The sequence below is a fragment of the Lagenorhynchus albirostris genome, unplaced genomic scaffold, assembly GCF_949774975.1.
Source record: "Lagenorhynchus albirostris unplaced genomic scaffold, mLagAlb1.1 scaffold_336, whole genome shotgun sequence".
Classification (NCBI taxonomy): Eukaryota; Metazoa; Chordata; class Mammalia; order Artiodactyla; family Delphinidae; genus Lagenorhynchus; species Lagenorhynchus albirostris.
Genome location: NW_026783535.1, coordinates 83,608 through 107,239, shown reverse-complemented (window position 1 = coordinate 107,239; position 23,632 = coordinate 83,608). Strand labels below are relative to the sequence as shown.

Below are 23,632 nucleotides of genomic sequence, written 5' to 3'. Positions count from 1 at the left end.
GTGGTAAAAGCCCTGAATAAGTCTAGGAAGCTGGGCCAAGGGGAAGCAGTGAATGGTTTAGGGGCTGACACCCCAGTTCAAGGAGGAAATGATGTGATCAAGGTAATAAGGGAGAAAAGCTCTTCCAGGCGTTAAACTCCTGACCAAGCTCACGAGGCCTCGGAAGAGCAGTTTGGGATGACGAGGGGGAGAGGTAAAGCGGCAACGCAAGGAGGAATGGGTATTAATGACAAAGATGACAATAAGAGTTAACTGTCACTTGCAACGTGCTTGACCATTTACAAGGCTGTTTCAAACCTCTTGGGTCATCTGTGCTTTGGGAAAGTCTGTGAATTAAGGGGGATTTTTATCTCCATGTTGAAAGATGAGAAAAAATGGGACTCAGAGACAATAGGATCTCATTGCCAGTAAATGGTGAAGTCAGAATTTGAACCCAGCTCTGCAGGCTCCTACTCTGTTTCCCACCAAATGAAAATGACTCTTGTTTAAAATCGAGAGACGAAGGACTTTACAGTTCCAGGTATTGGCATTATTAAATGCCAGTTGCAAGATATTTTTGGAAATCTGAATGCAAAGGCTTTGGAGGAGATCAGGTTCAGCAAGCAGCTGGCTCTTCTTGTGTTGTGCACCCCAGAACCCCATGGCACGGCCGTCGGAGACAGATTATGGAACAAGTCAGTGGGAGAAACCAGGGAGGATATTAAGTTCAGACCAAGAAAATGCTTTTGCTTGAACAAGCCATGATTTCCTCTTTAAGCCTGTGCAAAATATGGAGTGCTAGACAAGCAGCCGGAACATACGAAAACATTATTATGTACTTATGTTACCAAGTTTCATCATCTTTGGCCCCTTTTCTTACTTTTTTCAGCTCTAGGCATCAAGTTTTGAAAGATTTTTGCCTACTAAACAAACTGTATTTATTAAGTAATAATATATGTCCTATTTTTAGTATGGGAAATACATCACAGAGTATGCAAACCAACAGAAGACAGCAACAATCCAATTTTCATTAGGCTTTTGGAAATATTGAAAGTAACTGTGGACCTCGTTACCACTCATGAATTCCTAGGAGTCCAGCTACTTTGGGCACCATTATTTATATGCTCACATGACCAGTGTGTCTATGCCCATTTAAGGGGTAGGGAAGGCGATTAAAGAGGCAACAGGAGGAGGGTCAGTTCCTGACTGTGTGTAGAGTCGGTGGGGGTGGGGGTGGGGGTAATCTGCAAGAGTCTGATTGTCAGGACCAATTACAAAAACGGGAAGGTGGTATGTCGGCAGAGCCAAGGCATGGCCCAGGCTGATTGCATGAGCAGTAATAAAAGGAAAGATAAAATTCCAAATGTGCAAAAAGACATCTGAGAATGTGGAGAAAGGGCCACCAAGGCCAAGGGCAAAGTTATAGGAACAGGAGCAGGAAGCTAAAAGGTACCTTGGAAAAAGTAAAAATACACGGTGGTCATTAAGATCACTCGATGGGCACTTGAGAAAACAGAAAAGATATATAAAGGGAAGAGGAAAATTAAGGTGGAAAGGATAAAGGAATCATGTGGGATTTGAAAATAATAATTAATTCTTAATTAATTCCAAGAGAGAGCTTCGAGACTAATTGAGCAGACTCTGGTGCCAGTTCGCCCGCGCACGAGTTACACGTAGCCTCCGCCAAGTGGTACATAATTTGATGGAGGCAGACCAGGAAGCAGCAGGGAAAACGCGGCCTCTGCGTTTGCTCGTGAAGCACAGAGGCTCGACCAGGTCAGCGTGATGTATGCTTCTTCGTGTCTACTGTCGGATTGCAAGAAATTAAAAAGGACGACCAGCTCAAACTCTCTTAGCTCAAGCTGAAAGGTTAGCTAAGAAGTCCTCCATCGAGATAAAAAGGTATTCCGAATGGAAAAGAATGATTACAAAGAAAACCCAAAACCTTTTGTGAAGAAGAAACTGGCAAAAGTGGAGAAGAAAGACCAAGGCTATAGGAAGAAAATTAAAATTCCATTTGATCCTGTGTAGCGTTATTAAGTACCTCCTACGTCTCAGGCCCCGAGAAATCATGTCAAAAGACATCAGGGCAAAGCTACGTTGGAGGGGGCTTCCTGGGTGGCGCAGTGGTTGGGAGTCCGCCTGCCGATGCAGGGAACACGGGTTCGTGCCCCGGTCTGGGAAGGTCCCACATGCCGCGGAGTGGCTGGGCCCTCAGCCGTGGCTGAGCCTGTGCATCCGGAGCCTGTGCTCCGCAACGGGAGAGGCCGCAACAGTGAGAGGCCCGCGTACCGCAAAGGGAAGAAAGAGAAAGGAAAAAAAAAAAAAAAGCTACATTGGAGAACAAAGAAATTCAAAAGATCTTTAGGAGTATGCAGGAAATAGAAGCATTTGGGCTAAACAGAAATGTCATGTGGAACATTTTACATTAACAAGCTGCTGGTGAAAGCTAAGATAAAGTTTTGGGGTTGGAGAGGAAGCCTCTAGTCATGAAAAGAGTGTGGGTAGGAAGAGAAATAGCAACAGCTGCTCTTTGAAAGCACCAGAGTGAACAACTTTATGAGCCAGTTGGCCAACATTATGAGAGAGAGAGAGCGAGCAAGTGTCCCCTGCAGAGCGAGTGGATTACACCTTGTTAACAAGAGAGACAAGCGTCTTGGACTCGGGTTCAGCGCTCTCTGGAACCACAAAAAGATTGAAACCTGAAGGAGAAGTTCTGGGAAGGGGCAAAACACTTTAAGGCAAAAGAGAAACAAGAACAGAGAAAGAAGCAGCATTTGAGTTTATTACATTGATAAGAGATACATATGTGATGAATGGCACGTTTGTAGAGATAGTTGGGGGTTGGGTGGTGGGAAAATTTCAATGTACATGTTATAAATATCTCTGATAACAATGTGACATGAATTCTGTGGAGTCTATTCCCAGGGACTTCTAAGAAAATAACAGTTTGTTGTCTCCCCACGATGCTTATGGGCCACCTGCTCAAATATGATCCCTTTCGGTTCTGGGGCTCTAGGCCCCTTCCTGCTTCTACACGGTTTTAGGTGATACACCTGATAGGATGGCATGGCTTCTTGGTGAACTACTGGGTGTTCTGCAAAATCTTGACCACTGTCTCCCGTGTGGTCTTGTCCTAGCTCACCAGAGTCCCTGTGGAGTCCTGTGGTCAGTATCGGAGCTGCGGCGAGTGCCTTGGCTCGGGCGATCCCCACTGTGGCTGGTGTGTGCTCCACAACACGTGAGTACTGCTGGGCAGCTTCCTCCTGCCTCCCCTCCCCCGGTAATTCTCTCCGTCCTCGTCTTCTTCTCTATCACCACTCGCCTACTGTTTGACCTCTCCCTTCTCTCCCTCTCTTTTCTTACTCTTCCTTCTATGTATCCTTTGTAAATGTATCCTTTGTAAATCTTATCTCCCTTTACCTTATCTCCCTTCTTTTGTTCTGACTTCCCTTTAAATTGTCAACTTCCCATAAAAATATATGGAAATGTCAGCATGGGAACGATGAAGGGTCAGGATATGGGAATCACCCTGGATCATTACACACTGGAGGTCTGGAGGGAGATCTCTGGACATTTCTGGTTGCAATTTGACTGTAGACTGTAGACTGACATTCCAGGGCTAGACAGCAGGAAAAAGGCATTGGACTCCTTTCTTTTTTTTAAGTTTTTTTTAATATGTATTTATTTATCTGGACAGTAGGGTCTTAGTTGTGGCACATGGGATCCTGACCAGGGATCAAGCCCGGGGCCCCTGCATTGGGAGCACAGAGTCTTAGTCACTGGACCACCAGGGAAAGCCCTGGACTCTTTTCTCCAGGCTCACATGGGCCACTAGATCACGTGTGTGATGTCTACTGTCCAGTTAGTGATTTAACAGCCACTTAACAGGCTTCAGTATCCCCCCAGAACCTTCTGGTATTTGAGGGGTAAGTGCAAGTGCGTAGCACCTAAGAACCCTCCTCCGCGGCCCTAACGCTCGTCTGGCTGTCAGAGCACCCTGGGCCCGGGGTCAATGTTTGACCAATGTTTGAAACCCTGGTCCAAGTGTTGGCCGATCCCCCTGTGTGGCTCTTCCTTGCGGGCTCCATTTTACTCTCTAGAAGTGGGAAGAAGGCAATGGTAGACAGTGGAGACAAATGGTAGTCTGATAAATGAACTGAGGGGTAGAAGTAGGGTGCAGACAACCCCCCAGATGTGAGGGGAGAACAGAAAGCCTTTCTTAGGGGAGCCGAAGACCCTTGGCATTGCTGACTGGAGAAGCCAACAGTAGTTGGGCCCCACCCACTCTGTGGGATTTGGTCCCAGCCAAGCTATGGCTGCGGGAACCCCAGGCTTGTAGTTAACACTTGAAACTTGACACGCTGTGAGTTGGACACAACTATTATAAACTAAAAAGAAGGACTTAAGTTTTCTTACTAAGAGCCTGAACTGTATGTGACCAATGGCATTTACCAGTCATTTCCTGCCTCACTCCACCCCAGGAGTGCCTCTGAAAGTTAGACATGCCCTCTTCAATTCTAACACAACCTCTCCAAGGCCCCAGGATGGGCACCCTCCCCTCTCTAGGTGACAGTCTCAGGCATAATGAGACCTAGAGTTCACTAAGGAAAGGTTTTAAATCCCTCCGTTATGCTGTGATGGGAAAAAACGGAGACCCATCAACCTACCCTGAAAAGCAGGTAACTTAGAGATGACCAGAAACTGGGTACAGCAGTGTACCCAAAGCTGTGTATCGTAACAGAGCAGTGGCGCCTAAGACTGGCCGCCATACAAGAGGATGGAAGAGATTGCATTCAGAATCCAGGTCAGCTCTGATCAACCCAGAGGAGCTGCCCGGATGATACTTTGCAAGGCAGAGGGGAAGTCGTCTTCTTTGTCCCACACAGTGAGCCCTCAGAAAGGGACTGTGCTCCAGATCCATTGCTTCCTTGGGGGCCTTAGGCCAGCTGGCTTTCAGCTTGGCTAAGGATGGCTCAGCTGCTCCTGGCGTGAGGCTCTCACACCTGGCATCATTTAAGGGCAATCAGAAAAGCTGGCCCCCCTCTGACACTCTATGCCTGTGGGACCCAAAGGCCGGTCTCTGTGTCAGCTTTGATCCTGCCTGGTGATGTCGGCCAGCCCCACATAGCACTGAGCCCTGTGAAAAGCAGGGGCCCCGAGGCTCTGAGACGGCGGCAGGGGTGCCCACCTCCCCTCCCCAGAGCTGAGCTAAACAAGAATGACAGGAGGAGGTACCAGAGATTACTTCCTGCGTGGCCTCAGTTTCCCCTCAGTAACATGACACCTGCCTCCTGTCAGGCAGCAGAAAACAGGGGTGGACTGGGGTCAAGGTGAAGTGTGGACGGTTCACAAAGGAAGCCGTCAGCCTGCACTGGGAAGCCAGCCTCTCTACTCTCAGCGTGGCCTAAAGAAAACAGTCATGGACGTGAACTCCGGGCATCTGCCACCAAGTCCAAATTCCACATTCCCCAGCTGTGCAGCCACCTGAGCCAGCACCGCAGCTCCGAGGTGCTCTGCCAGGTCAAGTGTGGTTCTCTGTGACCTTGAGCCTCCTGGTGGCGGGATGGGCCTGGTGCTGGGGGCTGTGCTGCCATAAAGCCCAGCTCCCCCAGGAGGATTCAGCTCACGAGCGCCCTAGGCCAGGGCTGCCCGCCCACCGTGACACTCTGCACATCCATCCTCCCTCCCTCCCTCCCTCCCTCCCTCCCTCCCGGAGTTAATGGCCAGGAGAACCCCCTGGCCCACGTGGCCAGGTGAAGAAGAGTAGATGCCTGGATCTGCTAAGATGCTTGTAGTCAGGATATAATGTTTAATTTATATGGAGGGAGATAAACTGATGCTCAGTGTACAGTTTGGAAAGTTTTGATAAATGCAAAACCCAGGCAATCCACACCCCCATCAAGATGTACAATATTTCTTCATCCAGAAAGTACTCTCATGCCCCTTCCTAATTCTTCCCAATGGGCCTTTCTTTTCCTTTTGTGCTTAAGTTCAAGGCAAAGCCAGACATTGCTTCTCCTGTATGTCCAGTTTGCACCCCTTTTCATTTGAAACAGATGCCAACAGGACTTCCGTGGCTGAGACTGATGCCTGAGGATGCGGGCCCAGCAGGAAGGAGGGCAGGCAGACGCTGTGTGGGAAGGATGAGGGTGGCCAGAGAGCCTGCAGATGCTCCCCCTGGGGCGCCTGAGCTTACTAGGAAGGGAGGGAGGTGAAAAGTGCAGGGGATTTCATCACTTTGGAGGAGCACCATGCCCACACACACCCCCTGTGCCAGGCACTATGCTAGGCTCAGGGCATACAAAGGGCCTGCATTAGACCTTCTGCCCAGAAGCAAGTTCTTGGGAACCAGGCCTCTGGTCCAGGGATGGGGTGAGGGTTGCAGTCTGTGCTAGAATCAGCATGCTTGTCAGGTCCACGCCGCGGACAAGACCCTGTGCTACGTGCTACAGGGCCCAGCCAGCCTGCCCCAGGAAAACTGTGCAAAAGAGCATCAGAAACAGGGTTCCTTGTGGTGTCAAGATACATCCATTTTCTGTCACTTCTGCCAACTTTTCCCATGGTTGTAAGAAGTGAGAGGGTGGGGAATTTTGTGGGAAGAGAATGACAGCAGAAGCTGTGTGTGTGTGTGTGTGTGTGTGTGTGTGTGTGTGTGTGTGTGTGTGTGTGTGTGTGTGTGTGTGTGTGTGTGTGTGTGTGTGTGTGTGTGTGTGTGTGTGTGTGTGTGTGTGTGTGTGGACAGAGGGAGGACAGAAACAGAGACAGAGCAACAGGAGGAGAGAGAGAGCGTGCATGCAGCTCAAGATGGGGCCCCAACCAACAGGTGGCTCAGGTGGCTGAAAGGGCTGTTTGTACCAGCAAGGGCACAGGTGGGTTGCAGACTGAAGGGGCTTAAGAAATGCTCATGTAATTGAAACCCTCCCTCCTGTTACTCACCCTCAGTTGTCCTGAGCACAGGCTTGCCAACCCAGTAGCACGGAGGGTCACCCCTGTTGCCCTCTCTTTCAGCCCCGGGCCCCAGCCCACAGGCTTGCTGGCTTCTAATGGTAATGACAGCTTCAACAAACTGTTTATTTGTCCATCACCTTGAGCCTTTGTTTGCAGGGCCATTGGGCCTGAGCCTATTCTGACTTGGTGAAAGAAAGGAAAGGCTGCAGTGCCCCCACAGCCCTGAAGCCCAGCTTTCACCTGTCCTGGGCCTGGAAAGAGCCCTCCAACCCCCAGGTCCCAGCCCCCTCTCCCTCTTCCCCTCCCGTGCCCAGGCCAAGAAGCCCATCAGTCGCAGCAGGTAACGGGATCCCCCACAGACCTAGTCCCATCGATCGGCCCAGACGTTACCTTTCTTCAGCAGGGTCATCAGCGTCACTCCTGGGAGGCTCATGTAACTCAGGACACTGACAGGCGGAAGATAAGATCAGCTTTTATAAAGTCCTTCCCTCCCCCCTGGGACCCCTCCTCTTTGCAGATTTCTTCTCTTGGAAGGATGCCCTCCCTGGATGGCTTGGCATGGGTCACTGTTCAGGACTCACTTTATATAGTTTCTGCCAAGATGGAGAGAAGGAAAGGAGAGGAGAGGAAAAATGCTGCTACCTACACAGAAGGGATGGGTTAAAACTAAGAACCTGTCTGTGGACAGACCCAGTCTGGGCTCAGTTTCCTGCCATAAAATGGCAGTGAAGAGCCATCTTACAGCAACGCCTTGAAAATTAAGGGAGGGATGTGCAGGCAGCCCCCCGGGGGACTAGCTCTCACTTCAGTGGCTGTGTAAGCAGAGACTATGGGTCAGACCCAGGACCTCCTCCATGGTCCCTGTCCTGCCGCTGTCCTCCCCGGGACTGGAGGGCTGTGATGGGGTGGCTGGGAGAAACCCGCCGCTGGGAAGTCTTCCTTCCCAGACAGTCTTCAGCAGCCATGGTGTGGCTGCCCAGCGGCCACCTGGGAAAGGGCAGAGAGAGAAGTTTGTTCCACAGTCACACTAAATGTCCCCTTAATCAAGTCCAAACTGATTCCAAAATGCCAGTCCTTTTGTGCTGCTTCTTAGCGTATCCCATAGCCTGGTTTTATGTTTATTTTAATTTTTTAACCTGTATCCAAGGGCTACTGAATACTCACCCGTTAAGGCAATGATCTCTCCTTGGGCTCTTTGCAGGACGTCTACACAGTCGTGAGGAATTGTTCAGATCCACTTCTGCCCAGCAAACTCTTTGCAGTCTATGCTGTGGCCTTCCCTGACTCTTTGCGAAAAATTTATCAGCCTCTGGTCCAGAGGAAAGAGTCCCAGACGAGATCCTGGTATATTTGAATTTTTCTCGCCCCAGCTCAATAGATACAGAACCAATCCACAGGGGATTGGTTCCAGGACCCACAGCGGGTACCAAAATCCATGAACGTCAGATCCCCTAGTTGGCCCTCTGTATCTGTGGTTCCACATCCTAGAGTCACGGTGCTGAAAGGCCTCACCTGGTCCGTGCCCTTCATATAAGAAACCCCTTACACACCATGTGCCTAGAAGGCCTCCCTTTACTATCCAGTCTGCCTTCCTCCAAGCTACACATGCCACCTGCCCATTTCTGGGGGCATCCTAAAGAGGGCAAGGGTAACGATGTTAGGAAGCCCAGTCTCTTCCCTCATCAGGGTTCCCAGATGTGGAGACAGTGATCAGAGAGCCCCCGTGATCTCCAACTTGAATAAGGTTCCTCTTACCTTTTCTATAAAGGGCATTTAGGGAGCCCTACCCCATTTGTTTCCAACCTCCTCATGTTCTAAACACAGATTCCCCAAATATTGCACTTCAAGCACAGGCCATGACCAACGTGGAGTGTTAAGGATGGGGGATCACCTACAGGGAGAAGCAAGGAGCCAGTTCTGATATCCGAGGCTGGTAGACCCACACTACCTGGAGGGCCTGGAGAGACGGACCCGCGGTGGTTTCCCCCATCTCCACTGCGGTTTGGAGGCTCGCCCAGGCCGGACTCACAGAGAGCCCCACTTCCAAATGGAAATTTGCTTGCCCAGCCAGCAGCGCTGGGAGTTAATATTTCCATCACTGTATTTAGGAATTAATTTCTAGAGAACTTAATCACCACCTCTTTCCCTCTCCCTCACCCCCTTCCTTTCTCCATTCCTCTCCCTTCTAATTTTCCACTTGGCTGGGAATTCTCCAGCAGCGGAAGTTCAGGCTTAGGGGAGGCGGCGGCAGCTGCTTCTTTGGAGAAGATAATCTCATTGGAACCACTGCCTTGAATAACAACCCCTCCAGGGGCCAGGACCTTTGTCCCCAAGGGCTTTTAGCACCTCTGAACTGGAGCTGGAGGACCAACTGCAGAGAAAGTGGAGGGAGAAGGGGAGGGAAGAAGAACCTAGGGGGGCCAGACTCCAGTTCTGGGGCCCGGGCTGTGTTCCTGGAGCCTGCTTCCTGCTGGCCACCTGTAGGTCTGCGATTCCTGGGGGTGGCAATGGTGCTGGCAGGGATGACTGTCTGGAAACTCAAAGCCATATAGCATGCACTATTTGAGTCCTGCCTGGAAAATGGATGAAGCAGGGTCTTCCGCCATGTCCAAGGTGTCCCCACAGTGGATTGCAAGGACGTGCTTTTGGAAGTACCTGGAGCCCCTTTGAAGGAAACATCTAAGCCCCCCGACCCAGGGGTCATGAATTAACCCTTTGCACATTCCCTAGCTCTTGCCTGACCTAATGGAAAATCATAGTCCCAGAAGAGCAGGAGGCCATTCCCCTGACAGACCCTTTAAGAACTCAGAAGGAATCCATTCTTCCCCTACATTTTCCTATCACTTTGAAGGTCAATTGTCTGTGCTTTTGAACATTTGTAGCTTCCGCCCTCATGGGCCCTGAGGGATAGTAGAAATGTCAAAACACCCCTGACACTGACCTTAAACTTGACTTTCCACGAAGAGAGCTGAGTTCTCAATACCCTTTGACAGCTAGGAAGAAGGCAGAGCTACAGCCCAGACTACTCTTTTTTTCCTCTTTGCTCCCTCCTGCCATCTGGGGCTCCCCCTCCGTCATTAAGAGGAAAAGTGCTGCAGCCATTGCTGTCTTTTCATCTTTGATTTGCCCTGTGGTCCAGTCTGGGAGGAGATCTGTGCTTCTGCATCAGCTGCAGTTTCGGGGGGTTGGATGGGAAAGCAGAGGAGGGATGGGGTAATACTAGGTTTTATGGAGGGCTTATTATGTATGAGCTATGCTCTGTTCTAAATGCTTTACTTGCATCATCTTTTAACCCTCATGATAACCCTATTAGGTAGGTACTATTTTGTCCCCATTTTATAGATGAGAAAACTGAGGCAGCAAAGAGGTTAAGTAATTTGCCCAAGATTACACAGTTAGTTGGGATGTTTAAAATTGTAAGCCACGGGTGGCTTCCCTGGTAAGACCTAAATCTGCGGGAGATGATACCTGTTTAGTTGTGGGCTCTCGGGAGCCATGGAAAGATGCAGCCTCATGAACTCTGGGAGCAGGAAACCATGCAGATAGACCTTGTCTTGCGATCCCTCAACCAAGTTCCTTTGTACCTCCTGCAAGAGAGAAGGAGTTGCCTCTTTTCTCTCTGGACTCTATTTGGTAACTTCAGGTGGTGTTTGGGCTGAAAGCAGCTTCATTTTTCCTCTCTGCATAATTTAATCAAAGACATTTTTCAGATCTACTGATTGCTCTTGGAAATAGGAACTTCAAAGTTGGGGAGTCAATGAATAATTGAAGTCTGTACCAGCTCTCTGGGTCTGCTGTTAATGGAAGTAATAACACTATTAATAGTGATGTCAGTGCAGACACCCTGGAAAAGTCCATAACATTAGCTTAATGGCCGGAGGTAATGAAGTCCTCGCAGAGGAGCTAGCCTGGTAAATTAACTTCCCAGACTTTTAGGCAGATGCCCTTGTTGTCATGGGTCTGCTAGAACAGCCTGGGGGTGCCTTGGAGACAAACACACTCACATCTGACCTTTCACCCTTGGGATGAGATTCCTGGACGGATCCTGGAGAATTCACAAGTCTCAGTAGTATTCAAAGTGTTTCCAGTGCCAGGCAAAAACAGCGATTAGCATAGAGAATAAGATTGAGAGGACATTTTTAAATTGCCCTAAGCACAGAAGGGGACATCAGGATGGCAAGGAAAATGGGTTTAGTCTAGAAGCTTCAGGGAGGTGGAGCGCAGTGGGTGAGAGTGGAGGCTCCAGAGTCCACCTGCGTTCATACAGGCTCCCTCTGACTGGCTGATGACCTTGACCAAGTGACTCACTGCTCTCTGTAGTTTCCTGATCTGTAAGGTGGGGTTTAAAATGGTTACCTACCTCCCATCATCTCTGAGAGAGCTCAGTGACATAAACTGTAAGCCCCTTATCACAGTGCCCAATAAGAGCTCAATGGCTAGTAGCCATGATTATTTTATGCAGAATTGTGTTTTATTTCTGCATTACACATCCACTTTACTCCAAGGTCATCCTTTCTGTCCATATCTCCCCTTTCTTCCTTTAGTCCACGCCTTCAGTGATTTCTCAGCTAAATTCTCCTCTCAGACCCTCCACTATTAGGCCGTCCCTCCCACCGAGGCCAAGATGCAGTCTCATGAACTCCGGGAGCAGCAAACCATGCAGATAGACCTTGTCTTGAGATCCCTCAACGAAGTTCCTTTGTACCCACTGCAGGAGAGAAGGAGTTGCCTCTTTTCTACCTGGACTCTATTTGGTAACTCCAGGTGATGTGGATGGCATACTTCCTTCCCCGTGGCTGGGAGGAGAGGCCCCCGCAGGTTTCCTCTGTGCCTTGAGAGTCACCCCGAGAGCAGCTCAGGGTATCCAGGTGCCCCTCTCCCCTCCCCTTTTACCCTACCCCTCACCCTCTGCTTCTTGAGACAGAGGTTCCCTTCCATATCCCTGGCTGTTCCCTTCCCTACTCAGCTCCTTGCCCAGTGCTTCCTCCGCTCCTGCAACAGCCCCTGACATCCTCCCTTCTCAGCAGAGTCTCTCCTCTTTAACCAAAAGAGATCAGCACTCAGGAGGGATTTCCCTGCAGTCCCATCTTACCTCAACACGTCCCTCTGAGGACCCTGCTTTCCCTCACTGCCACCCCACAGCAGAATCAGTAGCCCAGAGGTTCCAAATCATGGCCACTCAGAGCAGCTCCATGTTCACCAGGCTTATCCAGCTTGGATTAAATACTGTTTCCTGAAAGTCAAATACCCCCGAGCAGTCAAATCCCACTGGAAGGCAGGGCAAGCCCTGGCCCCGGCTGAGAGCTTAAGTGCCTTCCCCTATGTGTGATGTGTGCATTTGGGAGACCACCCTGACTTTTACGGGCATCTTTCACAAGCCTCCATCAGTTACGACCGTAAGATCCCAGGTCACCTGGATGTGATCCACTGATGACAAGGCACACTTTGAACAGTAACAGGACACGGACACTAGGCAACAGCGAACCTCCTACAGCAGTGATGCTGGGCCATGGAGCTGGGATTCGGACCCAGCGCAGCCTGGCTCCAGAGCGTGCTCTGAACTTCTACCCTCGGCAACTCTGATCCCTCCTCCCCTCCCTCCTGCCCGCCTATGTTTACCTTCTGTCTGCTGGGCAGGAGATATGCAGGGGGTTCCAGAGTGAGTCAGGCATAGTTTCTTCTTTTGAGAAGTTCACACTTGGTAGGAGAGGGCTGCGCTTAGCCTAATAATTGTCATATAGTCTAAGAAGTTCTAGACGGTGGGAAACACCAAAGTGCTCTTAACGTTGCCCAGGGTGGGAGTGGGTTGGTGGGAAGAGGGACCCACGGCAGATGCATTATAGTTGAACCATGTCTAGAGGGACAGGTAGAAGTTGGAATGGGGAAAAACGTGGCGAGAGGGCAGTGCAGACAGAGGAGCTGGCGTGCACAAAGCCGAGGAAATCGGAAAGAGGAGATACGTGGAGAGAACGGTCTCGGTTTGCGAAGGGGGGCGCTGAGGCTGAGTGGGGAGGGGGAATAGACAGGACTTCCAGCTCTTCCTGTGAATGAGGAGGCCCTGAGGGCACTCTGGGGTGACTCTCAGGGTTTCGCATGTGACAACCAGTGATTGGAATTACCTTCTTCTTCCAGTTTGGGCTTGATGGGGGAGGACCAGGCTGGAGGAAGGAAACTAGAAGGTTAGTCCTGGGCATGCTCAGTTCGGACATGTCCTAGGAGCCTCTGGCAATGCCTGACCTCCGCGCCGGCCCCTCGCTGGACCAGCGGTCTCCTCCTGAGTCCCTGATCCGTCGCTCTGTCATTCCCAGGTGCACCCGGAAGGAGCGCTGTGAGCGGTCCAGAGAGCCCCGCAGGTTCGCCTCTGAGATGAAGCAGTGCGTCCGGCTGACCGTCCATCCCAGCAACATCTCCGTCTCTCAGTACAATGTCCTGGTAAGGCCGTGGGACCGGGATCCATGGACGTCGGAAGAGCCTTCCCCCCGCCCAAAAGGGCCTCAGCCCAACACCCCTCAGGAGGGCTGGGCCTAGCTGGCCAGCAAGGCCGCTCCAGAGCAGGGCAGGGGTGTTAAAGAATGTGTCCCCGGGGATGGAAGATGGGGACGTTTGCAGGACTATCGGGGAAGAGGCTTTACACGCAAGGGGTAGAAAGACAGGGAAAACTGACACCAGAAATGACTGGAAGTGTGACCAAGAGGGGAAAAGTGTTGGGAGCCCTCTCCTTGTCTTTGAGATGGGAAAGATGTATGTGCAGAGGGAGAAAAGGAGGCGGTGGCGCCCACATTCTTGCTGGGCACCTGCTGGTTGGTGTTGCCATTTTCCAAAGTTGGGGATAACGGAGGGGAGCCTGACCAGCAGTTCCTCGGGGCCTCAGTCCTGCCCAGGGCCTCTCTCCACCTACAGATCCCCTAAACGTTCTGTTTCCTGGGGCCAAATCCATTCAGATGCTTATTTCTTTTGTCTCTGTCTCTTACCATCCCACCACCTTCTCTGTCCTCTCCTGTCGTAAACTGGGTCTCTTCTGTCTGTCAATATTGCCTCACGCTTTTCTTTCTTCTCTTTCTCTCTGATCTCTCTTGCTCTCCCTCTTTCTTCCTTTATTCCATACCTTCTTTTTCCCATGTCTCTCTCCTCCTCTCTCTCCCCCTGCCTGGCTGTTCACAGCTGGTCCTGGAGACGTACAATGTCCCAGAGCTGTCAGCTGGTGTCAGCTGCACCTTCGAGGACCTGTCAGAGATGGACGGGCTGGTGGTAGGCAGTCAGATCCAGTGCCACTCCCCAGCAGCCAAGGAGGTGCCCCGGATCATCACGGAGAACGGTGAGTGGTCCCCAGAGGCAAAGCGGGGTGGCAAGTCCTTCCTCCCGCCGCCTGGATGATGAGAACTCAGGACAGACACGCGGGATCGAGGGAGCGCACAGGAGGGGAGGGTCAGAGGAAGCGGCGTGCATTGGGAGGGGTGTCACAGGAAGAGGGGGATGGAGTGTCCCTCCGCTGCCTTTGGAATTGAAACCAGGTGAGCATCCAGGAGTCAACCTCACCCTGGGTGGGGAGCGGTGCCAAGAGGGCGGGAGAGGGAAAGGCCAGCACAGTGGCAGAGTGTGCCGGTCAAGTTCAGAGGTCATGCTGGAGCATGAGAGGGCCGGCATGGAGGGGCACGGGAGGAGGGATGGGGTGCAGGGGTCATCTGCTTCCTTACCCCCTGCCTGCACTGCTGGGTCTCTGACCCTGAACCGTTGCCCCCCCCACCCCCGCCCCGCCTCCCCGGAGCTTCCTGTTGCTGGCCGGCTGCCACGAGAAGGACAAGGTGGACAGAGGCCCAGCGCTGAGAGGGACAGGCCTGCCTGGGCAGCCTGATTCCATGTTGGCCCTCCCATTTGGGCTTGTCACATATGTTCCGAGCTGATTGATTAATGAGCCTCTCAGGGAAGGCACGGAACAAGGGGCCTGGGGTCAGGGCTGTGAATTAAACATGGGCCCCAGCTCCTCCGTGGTTCCAGCTGAGGATTCCAGGGCTGCCTGCCCGAATGGAGCCCACCAGACGAGGCGGTGTCCGCACAGGGTCTTTCCTTACAGAGATGGGGAACGAGCTCGCGAGCGCTCACACACCCACGTGTAAAACCTCTGGCGTACTTTGTGGCAGCGTTGCCAAGAGTCTGCGTGTTTCTCCTGGTAGCTAATCAATGTGTGCATTTGTAATTCTGTGAGGGCTGCATGGACATCATGTATGTGAATGCACATTTGAATACCCGTCAGAGTGTGTGTGTGTGTGTGTGTGTGTGCGTGTAGACAGGAAAGGACCTGGTGAGCGAATGAGAGGTGGGTGCCGGGAATACAGTGTGGAAGGAGAAATAGACCAGAATCACCCTCTGCAGCTGTTCTCGGGGTTGTCCTGGGACCGGGCCCGACTGAATCCGAATCCGGTTAGAGCTGAGCACACCCCCTGGAGAGGGGGCTCCCCTTTGCCAGGGTGCATTACTCTCAGTGGGACCTGACACGGGGCAGTGGCCGTCCCCCACCCCACCTCCACCTCATGGCTGGCTCCGCCCACAGGGGACCACCATGTCGTCCAGCTGCAGCTCAAGTCGAAGGAGACAGGCATGACCTTTGCCAGCACCAGCTTTGTCTTCTACAACTGCAGCGTCCACAATTCGTAAGTGCCCCTCCAGCCTCACTCAGCTCCCTGTTTCTGGGGTCAAAGTTCATCCAAAGATAGAAGATCCCACCACTTTCCCAAGGACTTACCATCTAGAGGCCCTGTAAGGCGACCTCCCTCACCCCCAGAAGAAGAGAGACTCCCTTCTCTGGTACCCACAGGGTTAATGGGAAGAGGCTAGAACGGGCAGCGTGATAACCTGTGGGCTGGGGAACTCCAAGTCCCTAGCCCTTACGTCTTCTCTGGCATAAGTCTGCTAACGTGATTCACTTTCCACCATCTGTTGAGGAGGGGGCTGCTTATTACCTGGAGAACAGAGCGGCCAGCACCCCAGGTGAGAAGAGGGGTCTGGGGAGGGAGAGAAGGCCCCACGTGTGTCCAGGCAGTGGTCCAACAAGTCACCTGAATGAACGCTCAGCTCTGCACAGTCCCCTGCAGGCTGGGTCGGGACTCAGGCTGGCCACGGTCAGAGGCGGGCTTCAGCCTGGGGTGGGCTTCTAGCTCTGGCTCCGGCTCCAGCTCTGGCTCTGTTTGACTGAAGCCTCCACTTCCCAGGGGAAGCCACGGGCGACGGAGGCTTGGGCTCTAGAGTCAGACCAGCTAGGAAAAGTAACCCTTCTGTGCCCTGGTATCCTCTGTAAATGAGGAAATAGTAGTCCTCTTCCTGGGGCGTCACCCAGATATTCAACAGCTGACGTGGCAAGGGCACGGTCCCCTCGGCTGGGACATCGCTGCTTGCCGCCTGCTCATCAGCCCTGCTCAGCCCGCAGGCTGGCGGCGAGGGCTAGAAGAGCTATTACAGAGAGAGCGCTTAGAGTCGTGTCTGGCCGACTGTTTAGGCAACTGTACATTTTACTGTTACTATATTATGATTTCCTCTCCAAAGTGATGGGCCTGGATAATATTGAGAAGGTACAAACCTGTCTTTCACCATAGAAACCTTTCTTCAACCAAAATTAGGTGTGAAAGCCCAATATACAAAATAGACGGAAGCAGGAGATGGTTGAGGGTCGAGGAGACCTGGAACCCCTCTGTCTAGGAACCCCGCGCATCTCACAGTCTCCAAAGAAGCTCCACGGGACCCCCAGGGTTCCATAGAGCACAGTTTGAAAGCCATAGAATCTGATCTCAGAAAGCTTTGCTTGCTTTAATATAATGTTCTGTTTTCTTCTCCATATAGGACAAGCTAGTTAACATAACCATAGATATTTGGGACTCTAGGCTGGTGGGCTCTGTCTGGTTATGACAGCTGTGAGTCCAGAGCTGTGGCTCTCTTGGGCACCCCAAGTAAGAGGCAGCCAGTCCTCCCAGCCAAACTGCTTCGACATTGGAATTCTCTTCCTGCTTCTTCCCACAGAGCTTGCCATGTCTTTACCACGTGGTGACCTAATCCCTCACTCCCCTTTTGCCCCTCTAAGAAAGTAGAATAGGTAGATGAAATCATATTTGAAGTTTCCATTCAGTCCGTAAGATGATTTTAAGCATCCTGTATGCACGGCAGTGTGTTACTCATTAAACAAGGAGGATCAAACATTAATAAGATGCAAAGACACAATCTCTACCCACCAAGGATCATGGCCTGGTGGACCAGCGGATGAACAGGACAATGAATAAGTAAAATATAATACAACAAGAGCAATACTGTTCCAGAGACAGAAACAAGAGGGTGAATAGGATGAGGGCCCCAATGAGACCAACTCTGCGTTGGTCAAAGAAGGAAGAGGAGGTGATGAGGTAGAGGAAATGTTACTCCAGGTAGAAGGACAGCACGGGGAGAGCATGGCCTGTTCTTGGCTGAAGCACCAGACACACGTGGGGACAGTGGATCTAGACACCACAGAGGCCTTGGCCTGCATGGCAAGGCATCTGGGTTCGACCCTTTGGAAGAAGGGAACCATGTTGGGTTTTAAACAGGAAGTAGCTTTTATAAAGTTGCCTGTGTTTCCTGGGAATGGTGAGTAGACGTAGGGTTGCCAACTCTGCCCATCACACTGAGGGGGTAGCCTCAAGACCTTCCTCTGCAAAGGTGTGTCCATGTGGGTCCTTGTCAGCAGAGACGCTGGAGTCAATTTGAATTGAAAGTCAATTTCACCGTTAGTCCTAACTCTCATGGGTTCTCTGGATGAGCCCCTCTACTCCAGACTTCATTGTTTCCCGATTCAGCAAAGGAGGGCGTCATCCTATAAAAAGGGAGGTGGCTGATGAGGCTCTTGGGGGGTCGGGGTTGTCAGCTACCTGAGTGAAGGCGGAGGCCAGAGACTCTTGGCTTCCTGAGGACTTGGAGAGAAAAGGGATGGATTTTTCCAAGATCTCCTCTTCCTGAGTGTTTGAAGGTGGTTTCTACTACTATGAAAACGTGTTTTCCTCGGCCCTAGAGTCCTGGGCTTTCTGCTTTTGGTTCATGCAGGTTCTCTGATGTGTGCCTCTTCCTCCTCTGTGCCCAGGTGCCTGTCCTGCGTGGAGAGCCCATACCGCTGCCACTGGTGTAAATACCGGCATGTCTGCACCCATGACCCCAAGACTTGCTCCTTCCAGGAAGGCCGGGTGAGGCTGCCTGAGGTAGGTCCCGCAGCCAGAGCCGTGAGTGCTGCTTTCTGTGAGCGTAGGACACGCAGGCAGGTCTTCCCTTAAGAAGAGAAAACAAAGGCAAATCCCGCAGGACCACCCCCTTGCTCCGCAGCCCCGACTCTTAAGGGACCGCTTCACGAAAGCAGTAAACAAGCAAAGCTCTGAGCTCTGGGTCAGTCCTGGGGGTTCAGTTACCAGACAGAGGTGCATTCCAGGTCACTCCGTCCAGCAGGACCCTCTACACACCAGATGAGTTCCAGAACAATCCCAGGGAGGGGTGTGTGTGTGTGTGTGTGTGTGTGTCCTAGAAATAATTGTAAGTACACAGCAGGACTGTGTACAGACTGCTCAGTGGTCCCTCAGAGCACTGTCGACAGAGCAGAACTGAGATCAAAGAAGTCAAGTTGAGTAAAAGGGAGAGAAAGATAAGAATGAGAGGGTGGTCACTAACCTGAGGGTGGTTTTCAAAGCGTGGTCCCCAAATCAGCAGCAGCAGCATCTTCATCACCTGGGACCTTGTCAGAGATGCAAAATCTCCCTCTCCGCCAGCTGGGTGACGCCTCGGGGCTGCAGTCAGCACTGTGCGGTTCTGCTGCACAGACCAGTCTGCAAATCACTGACACAGAGTCAGGCTCCGTGGCTAAGACACTGTTTCTGTTCCGTCCTGATCTTTAGTCTTATCCTTGAAAACTCTTCATCACCATAATAGAAATACTCTATGCCTATGTTGTTTCCTCTCTGAGATTGTAAGTCTGTGGGCAAAGGCCTCAAGGATAATGGGTGTAAACACATTTTGGAAAAGTCTGCTGTTTTTCAAACATTATGGTGCTTGTGTGACTCCAACCGTTGGGCCAGTAGTTCTGAACAGAGTGGTTTAGAATGCTGTTGCTGAGAATAGGAAGGTAGAGAGGTGATATATCTATATCTATATCTATCTATATCTATATCTGTATCGTGTTGGTTAGACCCCACTGAATGCAAGGACAGGGCACTCTCTCAGCCAACGCTGGACTCAGACTCCAACATCTCTCCTACCCCCAAGTCTTGCGTGTACCTTCCAGCCTCCTTCACACAGCCCCGCAGGTGCCATGACCATGTGGCAAAGCCATAACTGAGAGCAGGGAACTGTCCAGGTGCAGAAAGCATAAGGGCTGTTAGGGGGACTGGATGGAGCATGGTGAGAACAGAGAGGCCCACCCCCAGGCTCCCACCCCACTAGGAACCGTAACTTAGGCCAAACCCTTAATGGCAGGAGGGAAGCTGTCTTGTCTCTGAAAGGGAGGAACGAAGGACACCTCACCACCAGCATCTGCTGCGTTGAGCTCTCCTCACCCAGGAAAAGACTGAAGTGTGTCTGGCGATGAGAAATTTCCAGCGCCGGATCCCACTTTCCCAAGCGCTGGTGGCTGAGCAGGAGTTCTCGGGGTAGAGAATGGGCAGAGCAATCCTTTGCGGAGGGGAAGACAAGGAATGGTGAGGTTGTCAAGGGGAGAGAACGCTCCCAATTGGGTGGGGGGGACAAGAGGGGCAAAAAAGACAGAAAAAGCAGAAATTTGAGAACCTCATTCAAGGTAATTAAATGATTAGGAGCCTTTGAAATCCACCAGATCCCTCAGGTGTCTCTGCTTTCCTTTTATTCCTGGGCCTCTCCACACAGGAAATCCCTGCTAGATACACCAGCCTGGAAAGCTGGAGAGAGCCTGAGAACCTCTTTCTTTCTGCTCCCATCAAGTCACTTGTAGGTTTCAGACCAGAACAAGAAGAGGCTATGGAAGTCTCTAGACACAGGCCCTCTGCCTCTGCGATGGGGTCTGTCTATGGCTGGGAACGGCTGCTCTGAATTCGTAATCCGAAAAAGAGACCCAGACCTAGATGATCCCTTCATAGGGAAAGGGAGAAAAGGGGTTATGTCTTGGCTTTAAGTAGGAATGTGAATCTAATTTTTAATGTGTCAATTCTCTGCTTCTTTTTTTTTTTAACTAAGACAAAGTGGAGCTAAAGCTAATAGGACTGACAGGGGTCTGACAGCCAAGGGGCACACCTTGGCCTGAAGACCCTGATGAAAGGCTGTACATTCTCGGGACTTCCCTGGTGGTCCAGCAGTTGAGACTTCACGCCCCCAGTGCAGGGGGCCTGGGTTCAGTCCCTGGTTGGGGAGCTAGATCCTGCAAGCATGCTGCAACTGAGAGCCCACGTGCGCAACTGAAAGATCCCGCGTGCCCCCACTAAGACCTGGCGCAGCCAGACAAATAAATAAATAAAATATTTTAAAAAAAAGAAATTTAAAAGAAGGCTATCCATTCTCCTCAATCCTGGGCCTTTGTCTTGGGGTGCAGGGTCAGAAGGAGAAGAAGGGCTGGTTGACCCACCCAACCAGGGGCTAAGAGCCCAGGAAGCACCTCTTCTTATGTTGTTCAGAAACCTACAAGTAACTTGATGGCAGTGGGGACAAAGAGGTTCTCAGGCTCTCTCCAGCTTTCCAGGCTGGTGTATGTGGCAGGGATTTCCTGTGTGGAGAGGCCCGAGAATAAAATGAAAACAGAGACAATTGAGCTCTCTGGTGGATCTCAAAGGGCCCTAATCATTTAATGACCTTGAAGGAGGTTTTCAAATTTCTGCCTTTTCTGTCTTGTTTGCCCCTCTTGTCCCAACTTTCTTTCTTTTAAATATGTAAAAGCAGCTGGCATCTGCTGCTCAGAAAGAGGAAAAAAACCTAGAAAAGAATAAAACAATAGCCCACCACGTTTCCCAGTGCAATTCAGGGATCTCCATAAAAGAATAATGTCTTCAGGTGCCCAGACTGCAAGCCAGGTACAGCACCCATGTGCACCTGGTGGTGGCAGAGGTCACTGGGGATTCACAGAACCTCAGAGGGTGTGGTGCCAGGGTCCCCAGAAGAGGAAGAAGCCTGGAGGAACGTGACGGATGGAGGGACGTGAAGAAGGACAAACCCACCGCTGTGGCCCCACCGCCAACTCTTTCCATTTTACATGAGCCCTTTTCCCGGGAGCCTGGCGAGCCATCACAGTGACAGGTATCTTGGAATCGCCGTGCCTCCCTTATCGCTTCACTGAGTGGAATTAACTTCGGCTTCTCTTTTTCTTGGATGCTTATTTATTCTAAGAGAAGGAAGTCTTTTTTTTTTTTTTTTTTTTTTTTTGTGGTACGCGGGCCTCTCACTGTTATGGCCTCTCCCATTGCGGAGCACAGGCTCCGGACGCGCAGGCTCAGCGGCCATGGCTCACGGGCCCAGCCGCTCCGCGGCATGTGGGATCCTCCCGGACCAGGGCACGAACCCGCGTCCCCTGCATCGGCAGGCGGACTCTCAACCACTGCACCACCAGGGAAGCCCGAGAAAGAAGTCTTAAGGCTGTACTCCTGGTCCACAGTTGGAGGCTGCATTCTACCCAGCTCAATAATGGACCATTTTGAATATAACACAGAGGAGAGGCCAGAGTCGACCACCTCATGATGGTTGTTGTAGCAGCGTCTTCCTGGAGATACGGGGAAAAGAAGTAAATAAATATTTGTGGACTGTTGGCTGAGTCCAGCCATTGCAGGTCAGCGGAAGAAGGTCATGTTGTCCTCAGAGCTTAAAAAAAAAGCCCCGGCTGCTAACAGAAATATAATGATCTTTTTTTAATGTCGTTGCTTTGTTGTCTATACTTTTGTTTCTGGGAAGAGCTGGTAACAGGAATAAGGGGTAACGAAGAAAATTACACCTCTGAACGGTGACTTTGTAGAAGCCCCAGGCACAAGCGTCCCCTCTCCATGCCAGGGGAAGAGCTTATTCATGGCATGATACTCTGTAGCACTGTTACAGGTCACCTCTCATCCTACGTTACCCACTTCTTGAACATTTCCCATATGCGGGGCATTGTGGGAGGTTTAAAGGTGTGTAAGAGATCTGTAGATCTGTATTTAGAGACGTGTAAAATGGGACCATTGGTCCACATGATTGCTGAAGTTCTGTAATTATCAGTGGAAATAATCTGGAGAGCACCAAAGAGAAATCCACGCCCAAGAAGTGGTCTTACTGGGTGAGTGTCCAAGTGTGGCCTAGGTCTCCCAGTTCTGCCCAATAGGGGGGCTCACACAGCCTCAGGCCTGGAGCTCCCCTGGACTTCCAGACCCAGACTCACCCTGGGAATGAAGGGGAGACCCAGGCCCAGCAGTTCTCTGGAAGTCCCTAGGTTTTCATTTGCTTTCAACCTTTGAGTGTGGGGATGCAGACAGAGGCCTTTTGTTAGCCAAGAGGGAGGCTGCCAGGTGGCCCTTCAACTCCCCAGCAGCATCCTGTATCCCTAGGAAGGCTTTCATCCGGGCGTCTTCCAGTTTCAACACTGGCTTTGTTGACTATCACCAGGCATGTTGAATTACCTCTTTTTTTTCCCCTGAACAAAGAGTGCATTCAGGTGAAGTTATTGGTCTGGAACAGAGAACTGGTCAATCACTGTTGTTATTATATTAATGGCAAGTATTCTCGAGTAATTACAATTATTAGAAATAGAACGCCCAATAACATATGTTGTTTATGGTCACTAGATTCCAGTTACAAAGAATGATTTTGTTTCAACTAATGATGACATTGTGATAACAGCCCTGGGTCTTTAGATCTGCTGCCAGATCCTGGGTACCAAAGAGAAGAGGGAGAGAAAGGCGAGGGAAGGCTGAAGTGGGACCGCAGAGTCCTTTCAGTCCTGTTCTCCCAGTATCGGCCGAGACTCCTGGCTTCCCACTGGAATGGACTTTCACCGGGGCAGCCATGAACAGGGCCACGCTCTCACCTCCACCAGGCGGGAGGGACCACTGGTCTCCCCGTGGCTTTGGAATCCCCAGGCTCCTCTGCTGGGTGGCCTGAGCCCCCCATCAGGCCCACACACTTCATAACAGTGATCCTTGGCGAACAAAGGCGAACTTCCACGGAAAAGCCAATCCACTGAGAAGAATTTATCCTCGCTGGACTATTCTGCTGTTATTTCTCATCTAAACTGAAAAGCAAAGTGAGCTGCGGCTGAAGCTGCATTCTCTGGACTCCAGGCGGGATGGGCTTTGCGAGGAAGCCGAGGCACATCTGGCGCATTAAATACAGGCTCAAAGAGGAAGTTCCTGCAGCCCCTCTCTTCTTGAAGTTCAACCAGAGTGTTTACTCCAGAGAACAATTGTAAGATCAGAAGAGGCAAAATGAATTCTATTTGATTTCCAAAGCTGTGCTTGAACGTTTCTCCCCAAATCCCCTACCACCCCGATACCGCTGAGTTGAATCTGTTGCCAGGACGGGTATCAGGAAATCTGCTGATCCCAAGGTCAGTCCTCCCTGGGACTCAAGCGCTGGCAAAGCAGGGGAAGTCCGGGCCCCGGGACAGCTGCTGAAATGAGCCCCATGCCCAGAGACAGGGCGGGCCAAGGGCATTTATCCCCAACTGGACTTGAAGGAGATCAGGCCAGCCCACCTCGTCAGCGATTCAGCTCCCCTTCTTACC

At 51.3% G+C, this 23,632-nt stretch overlaps 1 protein-coding gene across 1 annotated transcript in view; it reads left to right on the top strand.

The window, feature by feature from the left end:
• Window positions 1–3,119: 3,119 nt before the first annotated feature.
• The window catches only part of LOC132514357 (plexin-A4), a gene marked incomplete at its 5' end in the record, with an annotated part of 100,028 nt that continues 79,515 nt past the window's right edge, over window positions 3,120–23,632 (top strand). The window contains 5 exons of the mRNA XM_060138975.1: window positions 3,120–3,220; window positions 13,239–13,362; window positions 14,092–14,245; window positions 15,479–15,578; window positions 18,026–18,140. Coding sequence (XP_059994958.1) covers window positions 3,120–3,220; window positions 13,239–13,362; window positions 14,092–14,245; window positions 15,479–15,578; window positions 18,026–18,140 — 594 coding nt within the window. The remainder of the gene's footprint in view (window positions 3,221–13,238; window positions 13,363–14,091; window positions 14,246–15,478; window positions 15,579–18,025; window positions 18,141–23,632) is intronic.